This window comes from Quercus suber, unplaced genomic scaffold (genome assembly GCF_002906115.3).
Source record: "Quercus suber isolate HL8 unplaced genomic scaffold, Cork oak 2.0 scaffold_1037, whole genome shotgun sequence".
Taxonomy (NCBI): Eukaryota; Viridiplantae; Streptophyta; class Magnoliopsida; order Fagales; family Fagaceae; genus Quercus; species Quercus suber.
In genome coordinates, this window is record NW_027070448.1 from 1 (window position 1) to 10,995 (window position 10,995).

The following is a 10,995-nucleotide window of genomic DNA, read 5'->3' on the forward strand; positions in this document are numbered from 1 at the left end:
AGGAGACTGTTAATCTAGCCACCACATGATTAAAAAGAAAAAAAGAGGGAATCTTGTACTTGGAATTTAGTGCTACATTGACAGTTATTTGTTATGGTCTGAAATATGGGCTAGTGATTAATCATCCAGAAATAACTGTAGCCAAAATGAAGATAATAAAATGAATGATTGAAAATCTAGGGAAAGGGGAAATGCAGAATTAGAAGTGCATGCATTTGTAAGAAGTTCTAATGCAGCGCATATCTGGGATAAGATTAGGAGATTTATCAAATGCTGTGCTACCATGTGCAGGGAGATATCAGGGGTTTAGAGTGGGAAAAAAAAGCATATAAGTTGAAGGGTGTCAAAGGACAAGAACTAGCCGAAAAAAAGGATAAGAGGCAATTGAGAAGACATGCTTGCCAAGTATTTTTATTATAAATGGCTGTAGTTAAAGCTTTCTGACTATAGGCTTTATGTCAACCTTAAAACTTATGTTTACACTTGCCTAACAAAGCAAAAAGGGAATGAAATAGTTATTTTATAGCTTTGTTACGCTTTAAATTAATTTTCATTCATCTCTGGAAATATGAACTATTTGGTGAGAGATCTGGGTTCAAATTTTCAAAACACAGCCTGAACACATTTTTAGAAGCTAACAATATATGTATACATATTTATAGATTATGTATATGTATGTAAGTACTAGAGAAATAAAGCTTCTTTCACTGATAATTACTGGTGTTTGTCATAAATGAGATGATGATTCTATTAAATATACAACAAGAAGACTTAGTCCCAAATTTTTTAAGGCAGCTATGGATCCTCAACAAACTAATTAGGATCAGCTACATGCGTTATTTTCCACCATTCTATCATATATCCAAAGTCAGACTCTCTATCATCTCCTTAACTGGCATGTCCTTTTTTTACTATTTTTAATGTTATTTTGGGTCTTCCTTTACCTTTCGTTTTATATATATGTGTATATATATATATATATATTTTTTTTTTTTTTTCATTCTCTTGACTTGAATCAACTCACTCTTCCTCGCTATTGCTTTAATCACTCACCTCTGCACACGACCAAACCATCTTAAGCAACTCTTCCGCATCTTTTCATCAATAGGGGCCACTTATATCTTTAAGCTAATTTCCTCATTTTGAATCCTATCATTTCTTGTATTTCGACTTGTCCACCTTACACATTTTGAATCCTATTCTTTAAATATCTTATAAAAAAAAAAAAAAAAAACTTTTTATCCCAATAAATATCTTAGATCAATTCTGCAGCAAAGGAGATAATTCCATGCTGTTAAGCACACATGCATATTTTCACATACAAACACAACCTTGCATGTTAAGCACTTCATTGATGAATCGGGTCACTCTTATTTTGATATATTCCAGGATCAGCTATTGGGGAATTGTATTTCCCGGTGATCCTGTTGAGTGAACAAATGAAACAATCGAATATGAGACAAGTACAAATCCACTCTTATGTCTTTGCTTCATTGTTTTTTAGATAATGAAATCTAACAATTCCACCCATGTCTCTGACACTGAAATGGTTTTGACAAAAGCGGGTGGGGGAATAGTATGTAATTGAGATACTTTTAAATACCTGTAGGCTAAGTTGTAATGATTTCTTTCCACTCATGATAGTCTAGTTTTTTAGAATCAAAACTTATACCACTAATGTTGAATGATACTTCATTTCATGACTACCACTTGAATGCTTTAGAGTTCCACAAGAGCTGCACAAACTGTGCTTTTTTCTTCAGTGAGTTGGTGACTATTGTTCACTTTACTTTCCTTCAATACTTATATACCAGGCTCAAATTCAAATTACATATCTAAAATTTCTGCAAACTACCCTTATTATATATATTTTTTTTTTCAAATTTGATTTTTAGATCTTCCACCGGACAAGGAGCCCCTGGACTGGAATACAAGGATGAAGATTGCGGCAGGTGCAGCTAAGGGGTTGGAATATTTGCATGATAAAGCAAATCCTCCTGTCATATACAGAGACTTAAAATCATCCAACATCCTTCTTGATGAGGGATTTCACCCTAAGCTATCGGATTTTGGACTTGCAAAACTAGGTCCTGTTGGTGATAAGACTCATGTGTCCACACGTGTCATGGGGACATATGGGTATTGTGCTCCAGAATATGCTATGACTGGTCAACTCACTCTAAAGTCTGATGTCTATAGTTTTGGAGTTGTCTTCCTTGAACTTATAACAGGGCGCAAGGCAATTGATAATACACGAGCTCCTGGAGAGCATAATCTTGTTGCTTGGGTAAGTACTTTTTTGTCAATTTGAAAGACTTTTAAGATTACATCAATGAATAATGGTTTTTTAATGATTCATTGAATTGAATAAAATTAAGTTCTCTTTCTTTTCTTTCCTTTTAAAAATTAAAAAATCATGTGGTATGTGGTATTTGTAGGCACGACCACTTTTCAAGGATCGTAGAAAATTTCCCAAAATGGCTGATCCACTACTGAAAGGTCGTTATCCGATGCGAGGACTCTACCAAGCTCTTGCAGTTGCAGCCATGTGTTTGCAGGAACAAGCTGCTACTAGGCCTCTAATAGGGGATGTTGTCACTGCTCTCACATATTTAGCCTCCCAAACATATGACCCAATTGCAGCCGCTGCAGCAAATAACAGAGTTGGTCCATCTACTCCTAGGAGCAGGGATGAAAGGAGGGGCATGGCAGATGGGTTGGATAGCCCAGATGAGCGTGGGCGGCTTGGTTCCCCTTCTACTCATAAAAATTCACCTGATTTCAGGAAGAGAGATGCAAGGGAATCGAGTACTGGCACAGCATTAGCCAGGATTGAAACCGGTGGTGGTTCTGGGAGAAAATTGGGTTTGGATGAGTTAGAGCGACATGAATCTCAGAGAGATAGCCCCGTAGGTACTGGGAGAGCAAGGGAAACACCAAGGAATCGTGATTTAGATAGAGAACGTGCTGTGGCAGAGGCAAAAGTATGGGGTGAGAATTGGAGAGAGAAGAAGCGGGCAAACGCGATGGGTAGCTTCGATGGTACATATGAGTAAATACACTAAAGCTCCAAGTCATTTTACATGAGTCTTCTAGGGAGGAAATGTTGCATTGGGAGTAATCATAAGAAAGAGAATGTGCAAGATGAATCATCCTTTAATTTCTTGGTTTCCATGTCCACCCAGGAAATAAAGGGGGTCTTGTATCCAACCTTGACTGTTGCTTGTCTTATATCATTCTTGTTGTTGAGTACAGAAACTGAATGATGCGTAATTATGTGGTAATGAAAGGAATCACAGTTACATGGAACAGGGGAGAGGGTTGCTGTTGTGATATGGGGCATTTAGATGTAACCCCTCAGCATAATGTTGCCTGCAACATGTTCATCTATGTATCTAGGAATTTCAGGAGTCTGTTACAGAGAGCCATGAAGATGTCTAATTTTTGTCCCCATATTATATTGTCTGTACGTGGGGAAACTTAGTGGGTTTGGTGTGGGTGTCAGTTACATCTTGTACTTTCATAGGTATATGGATTTGAGTTATGTTTTCGGCTTATACAGAGGTTTGATCATATTGCTCTCATGTAATGATCTCTCTCTTGAATGGAATTAAAAATTTAAAATAGTGAAAATGCCATTGTTGAGAACGCAGTTCAAAGCTGATATGCGGTTCTGTAACCTGTCAACTTTGTTGAATACCAAACATTTCAGAGAACCAGTTGAGCTGCCATGTTATGTCATGGAATTCAATTGGAATCCTCTTTTGACAGTTAGTAACTAGAGGTTGCCTTTGGATCACCTTACTTATCCGGCCCAATACTGAAACCTGGAAAATAGAATGCATCAACCTCGTATCGTAGGAGTGATGCAACCTATAGACTGAAAGGCTTACAACAAAATCTCATAACGTTACCCTTGTTCTGAGTTACGGTAGATCTCGAAATATGGCAGATCATATGAAATGGAGAGATTTTGTTGTGTCCACCCCATAGAAAGAACTCACTAGAGGAGAGACTACTACGGCTAATGTACGGTAGGAATAGCTTAAGAAAAGATCCTGTTACTAACGTGAAATAATGAGTACCCTAACGATGTGAATATGGATGACGTGCTTCAATAATTTTATTTTGAAAACCATTTGAATCAAAATGTCAGAAGCTGTTGCATGTGCCATTGGTGGCATGGCGACCGTACCTGGAACTTGAAGCAGTGTTTTTTTCTCATCTGATTTAAACTTCTATAATTTGATAGATTGGTCAAATTCCTGGAAAGCAGTTGAGAGTAGGCACTTTATTGCTGGTTGGTTCCAGGAGTTGGATTTGACTTTGGGTGCTTGTAAACTTTTCAGGAGACAAGGGCTGCAATTTGGGACCCTCGACCACCCAAATGCCCTCAAATCCCAGCAGCCACAAACAAAAAGAAAAATTGGGGGGATAGCCTTAAGCAGCTAATACAGTATATTTCATTAGATGACCAGCTAAAATCAACTAGAAGGAACAAAATACTGGAGTAGTTTCATTTATACAAATTCCAAAACTCTTCAGATCTAATATATTACCAATTCCATCAGTGAGATGATGAATTCTGAAGCCTGATCCAAAAACAAGGGGATATAACAAACTAGTGCGCAAACTAGAGCCCACTCCTTGCCCACACTACTGCTACACCGTAATTTAAAGGGGGGGTTCATCCCCCAAAAAATTTCTTAATTTTATATTTCAATATCATTTCCTACGCTTTCCCTGCAACAAAAAGAACAAAATTAGCTTTCAGTAAATCCATGGCTGGTAACTACCACATGAATAGAAAGCAAAAATCATGACAAATTTAGTAATGCAAAGACAGTAACATACTGAAGTCACATAGTCATCCATGGTCAATTGCTTCCGCTTCTTTAAGGAAGAGGGACTCTCAGTCTGCCTAGCCAGGGCTCGCTTTGATGGTGTCAGATTCTGAAACATACATTATCAAAGTATGAGATGTAGTGAAATGTAGAAATTCCAATGGATGTAGATTGGCTTGATCAAATAAATGGAAGATTTATATGAAGAAATGCACGACAGTGAGGTGGGTGAAGCCAATGTGTGACAGAAACTAGTTAAGAAGAATGTGCATAATGGTGTTTTAAGAAGTTTGGGCAGGAACAAATTGAACCTTGGCAAGCTTCTTCTCTTTACGAGCTTGTCTCTCCCTCTCGTCGTACTCTTGGTTTTCCTTCTCCACCAACCGAATTAGTGTATCACACCTCCTTGCAAGTTCTTGAGTTGTGCGAGACTTTACAAACCAATCAAAACGAAACAAGGGTGACGTGCGAAATGCAGCCTTCAACTCATCCCAGTTCCCATACCCAAGTTTGTGAACCATGCATATCTGCATATTGTGGCAGGCAAAAAATGTGTTTAAATAATTGAACCTTGAACCTATACACCAAAGTTCACACAGGGAAGGGAGTGGAGGAAGAAGAGACTCTGCAAAGAAAGCACACCATGAAACGATCACATTCTTCATTGTACAACTTCCCTTTGTTCTGACCATACTGAATCTTGAGTTCCAGCCATGGATTCTTGTACCGGTCCAACTTCTTCCCAATAGCTTTCATGATCTCATCCTTCCGCGAAATTCTAGCCTCCCCCCTTTCGATATTCTTAATGATCCTATCATAATCTGGAGGAATCATTTTAGAGAAAACAATTAGATCCAATGCTACCAAAGTTTTAATGAGATCATGAAATCGACAGTAAATAGTTCTACCATATCAACCACTTTTCACAGAGCTTAACCAAAGTACAGAAACAACTGCAATCTGTATCAGGTTCAACCACAAATATTATGTTTCCTTATAACCAAAAAAAAAAAAAAAAAACCAATGAAGACCAACTCAAGAAGCTGAACCAACCAAGCAGTGCTGCAGTTTAGCTCAAAACCAGGCACTAATGTGGCTCATCTCTTTCAATAACAGATGGCTCAACAACCCAGTTAAGACAACCTCTTCCCCTTAGCCAAACAGAAGAAAACAAAAACAGAACCAAAAACAAAATACAAAACCAAAACAAAAACACACAATTTTATGGATTATTTTTGCATGTACTAGGGGACTGGAGAACAGCAACAAATGCCATGTGATCAAAGGTCAAAGAGGTTGAAGTTCAAGCCAACAGATGTTACCAAAACCCAATACGAGAACTTTATGTACATATCTCAATAATTGAAGTTTACATTTGCTTCCCATTAGAATTTATTTTAACTTAAAGTGACAGTGGTGTAAAATTGAATATTACTCACCATTTAACTCTTTGTATCTTTCTTTAAAGACCTTTGCATATCTTTCAACTTCCTCCTCCGTTTTCCCTTCCATTTCAGAAGCAATACTTTTTATGTCGTTTCGGCCATACTTCTCACAAGCCCTGATGAAAGTATTGAAATCTCTTCTACTCCATGAAGAAAATCCCTGAAATGCACCAATAGCCAAGCTTAGAAAGAGGTAACCAGCATAAATCTTTTCTGTCACATATAATCCACTCACTCACATCTTCTAATAGCCGCTCCTTTTCTTCGAGCTCTTCAGCAGTCAATGGGTCTCCTACATCTAAATGTTTTAACACCCAGTTAGAGAAGGATTTAATGCAAAAGGAATAAGATTATAAAGAGTCAGGTAGATGCAATTCATATGGAAGATACCCAAATACCTTCAGGTTCATCCACTTCTATTGTGTCTTTCAGCTGATTCTTTTGATGTGTTTGCTGAAATATTGTCAAATAGTAAATAAATCATGCATAAACACTAAACTTTCAAACAATTATGTACTAGGCTTTTATCAAAGCAGAAAGCATATATGCAGGAGCCCAATGATACCCACCATCAGATAGCGCACTTCCTTTTCATACAGCTCACTCAGCCTTTGAGTGTTAAAGAACTGGAAATCATGCCTGCCAGCAACAGAAGAAAAGGATAAATAAACAAATAAATAGGTTTCATAGCAGGTGAGAACACAGCAGTAGTTTTGACACGAGTTTCAATAGGTGCTTACAATTGAGGCATCCGAGGAATCCGAGGCTCTTTCGGTTTTGCCGGACCACCTTGGCGCATTGTTTGCTTAAAGTATTCAGATTCTGAGTAACTACAGGGGGGAAAATCATTTCATATAATGAATGAAAATCATTAAAATGCATTAAAAATAAAAATAAAAAACAAAAAAATGCTATTACTTTCGTTTCCGCTCTCTCTTTGGTGGTTCAATCCAGTTATCACTAACAAGTTTCTTAAAATCGACCTTGTTCTCGTCCTTCACCACAACAAAAGGCATGGACAGCAGTAAGTTACGAAAGTGAGCCTTAAGCAACACCAAGCAAAGTACAAATTGAAGAACGTATATTGGTTGATGAACAAAACATAACAGAATTGTCTTTACCTTCTCATCATCAAAGTCATACAATTCAGCAGCTGCACAAAACCACAACAATATCAGCACTAGACATTTTAAAATTATATCATCATTGCAAAGCAAAAAATATACAAGTATCTATTTATAGGCAAAAACTCTAGAAAACAAATATACGTACTGTCATCCATTTTAAATTTGATTGCATCTTCCGTAAATTTCTTCATCTTGGCATCAAGCTCAGCAGTCGCCTCTTCTCCTTTTGCAATTATTCTATCAATGTCCTCATCTGTAATTGTACTATCCTTGGAACTGAAAACCATTTCAGCACCAAACCTCACCATCTGTAGTAGTTCATCTTTATTAACAGCTGCAAGGAAGATAAATGCATGAGTGTATAATTTTTAATACAAATATTTATCCCCAAAGAAAAGGACACAAAGGAAAATCTTTTAACGTGAAAAATGCTTACTCTTCTGCTCTGCTAATCGTCCTTGCTGGATCACCAAAGCATCAAGTGCTAGCTTTTTATAAGCCCTCTCAATAACTTTTTCCTCAATAGTATACTGTTCCATAAATCATTTACAATCACAAAGATGATTAAAAATGATTACATCTAGCTTCTAATATGTTATTTAAAAAAACACAAATCCAAACCTCTGTGCAGAACCGGAAAACTTGAACTTCTTTCTTTTGACCAATCCTATGAGCACGGTCCTGTGCTTGCAGATCAACTTGGGGATTCCTGAGAAAACCACAAACATCAACAAAACTACCAAAAACAGCAAAACAAGAGAGAAAAAAGGAATGCACATACACACCACAGTAACTTCCACAAAAAAAATAAATAAATAAAGATAGATGCTCACCAGTCACTATCATAAAGAATGACAACATCTGCTGTAGCAAGATTAATACCAAGGCCTCCAGCTCTAGTTGATAACAAGAAAACAAATTTCTCACTCCCTGGCTTATTAAAAGAATCAATGGAAGCATCACGATCTTCTCCACCAGTATTCCCATCAATCCGGCAATATAGGTATCCACGAAACATTAAATAATCTTCAAGAATGTCCAGCAGCCTCGTCATCTGAATTATAAAAACAAATACCAACCACACAATCAGACAGGAAGAATAAAAAATACAATACATAAAAAATAACACTGCATATCAGCATGTATCCATTACCAAACAGGAATCTGTTGCAAATAAAACCATTAAGCCAACCATAGTCACCAACAACATAATTATTAGAATAATTTTAAAGAAAAATTACCTGTGAAAATATCAGGACCCTAGAATCACGCTCTTTCAGCTTCGGAAGCAACTTATCCAATAGAACCATTTTACCTGCAAATGAAAATTGATTGTCCATTAGGTTTAATCATTTGTCAATGTAAAAACCCTAGAAACCCAAAATCATGTGGAACATATAGCATACCAGCATTTGTAATAAGATGATCTCCCGTAGAATATGGAGGGCCAGGTTCAGCACCTTGAAAAAGATATGGGTGATTACAGCATTTACGCAGCTGCATTGCTATATTCAGAAGACGCTTACGTTCTCCACCAGCATTGACAACTTCGAGATCTTTCTGCAGTAAAGCCCTATAAAAGTGTTTCTGCATTTGTGACATGCCGACTTTGAGAATTGTTTCCTTCTTTGGAGGCAAACCTTTCTCCACATCTGACTTCAACCTTCGGAGGAGAAAAGGACGGAGGACCTTTTAAATGAAGAAAACAAAAGGCTATGTCATCAGCTTAAAAGACACGTTTGAGGGGCAGAGAGAGAGCGCGCGCGCGGGGGGGGGGGGGGGGGGGGGATAGAAAACATAACATAAAACACACTCCCTAACAGAAGTTTTTAACCTACCTTATGAAGCTGCTGGACAACTTCTTGCTGATCATTTTCACCAGAAATTTGGAACCATTCGTCAAAAGTTTCAGCAGAACTAAATATCTCAGGCAGAAGAAAGTTGAGAAGGGACCAGAGTTCATGGAGATTGTTCTACACAACGAGAAAACAACATTGCATTTAGACTAAAGAAATTAGTGTCCCAGAAAATAACAACAAATGATCACTCTGAAAAGAAACAGAACACTAACTCCCAAAAGATATTGAAAGCAACTAAAATTCAGAGCATAAAATAACCATGACACTGTCAGAACCAAGTTAAGGCATACATGGGGCAGGATAAATTAACAAAAATAAAGCCCAACACAAAGATACATTTTACAATAAAAAAAAAATCTATAATTACAATGAATAAGAATCTAGACTTAGAGACAATCACAAAAGATACACAACAAAATAAAGCCCTGTTCATTGGATCTTTTCCTTCCATCACATTGACCTCCAAAAATTCTCATGGAAAATTTGTATTAATATTCTCTATAACCTAAAATTTTGTAATTGTGAAAGTTAAGACTATGAAATGCCATGGTTGCAGAACCTGAACACTTCCATGTTAATTATATACTAAATGTAATGTTAACCTTCAGCATAATTTCACATAGAAGATATTGCGTACATTTATAGAGTGACCATTTGCCTTAAATCTGCATCATTACCAACAACACAACCCTGCCTATTTTCAAGATTTATCCACAAGTTCAACATGCACGGATCCGCAATTTCTAATATGTCAAGTTTTCAACAATCCACAACATGCCAATGAAATTACAATTTATACCTGAAGCGGTGTGCCCGTGATGAGAAGGCGATAGTTGGTATTATAAAGCCTCATTGTTTTTGAAAGGAGGGAATTCTCATTCTTGATCCGATGGGCTTCATCAATGATGATATAGCGCCAGCTAAAGCGACGTAAGGAGGACTTCTCTTTGATTGCCATTTCAAAACTTGTGACACAGACATCAAACTTGCCAGCAACCAGTAAATCTTCTCGTATGTGTTTCTGCCAAAAAAATAAAGACAAATTACTAAGCAAAAAGATGATCTGGTAACTACAGTTCACTCATTCAAGTAGGGATAAAATGACTCACTCTTTCATCAGGATTTCCAAGAAATTTTACAGCCCGCAAAGTTGGGCAGAAACGTCGAATCTCATTCATCCAGTTTCCAAGAGTAGATTTTGGAGCAACTACCATATGAGGGCCAGTAATTCCCCTGAACTCGTGCAAATAGCCCAATAAGGAGATGGTTTGCAACGTTTTACCGAGCCCCTAGATGGAAAAATCAACAACTCATCACTATGTATATCATTAAAAAGCCATCCTTTGGGTCAATTATACACCAGAACATGGTCATAAAAGATCATTTGTGACACAACACAGCTTGGAAGACCAAGACTCAAAAAGGATATTAGCCAATAATGGCATCATGTCAAACAAGGATAGATTCTAAAATATACAATTAAATGCATACCATTTCATCCGCAAGGATTCCATTTATACCATTCTCATATAGTCGTATAAGCCAGTTTAACCCAGCAAGTTGGTAGTCCCTCATCTTCCCTTGAATACCTGAAGAAAAGAATAAGTAGATAAAGAAAAATCAGCACTAAATTTGAACTACACTGGCACTTGAAAAAATAATAATCATAGGCAGGAGAAGTCCTTACAACAGATGAATATATCTAAAAAAAAAAAAAAAA

At 37.1% G+C, this 10,995-nt stretch overlaps 2 protein-coding genes across 2 annotated transcripts; one reads left to right on the forward strand and one right to left on the reverse strand.

The window, feature by feature from the left end:
* Positions 1 to 1,895: 1,895 nt before the first annotated feature.
* On the forward strand, positions 1,896 to 3,652 carry LOC111997227 (serine/threonine-protein kinase PBL27; the record flags this gene model as incomplete). The annotated part of the gene is given in 2 exon segments (XM_065769039.1): positions 1,896 to 2,287; positions 2,439 to 3,652. Coding segments are annotated over 2 exon segments (1,010 nt in total), but the record flags the coding sequence as incomplete, so codon positions are not given.
* Positions 3,653 to 4,440: 788 nt separating this feature from the next.
* On the reverse strand, positions 4,441 to 10,864 carry LOC111997226 (ISWI chromatin-remodeling complex ATPase CHR11; the record flags this gene model as incomplete). Its single annotated transcript, XM_065769038.1, is given in 21 exon segments — positions 4,441 to 4,743; positions 4,855 to 4,953; positions 5,156 to 5,371; positions 5,487 to 5,665; positions 6,284 to 6,449; positions 6,529 to 6,587; positions 6,688 to 6,742; positions 6,859 to 6,928; positions 7,030 to 7,119; positions 7,208 to 7,284; positions 7,411 to 7,442; positions 7,562 to 7,750; positions 7,853 to 7,946; positions 8,038 to 8,125; positions 8,250 to 8,470; positions 8,658 to 8,731; positions 8,823 to 9,105; positions 9,255 to 9,389; positions 10,075 to 10,296; positions 10,385 to 10,564; positions 10,767 to 10,864. Coding segments are annotated over 21 exon segments (2,645 nt in total), but the record flags the coding sequence as incomplete, so codon positions are not given.
* Positions 10,865 to 10,995: the final 131 nt, after the last annotated feature.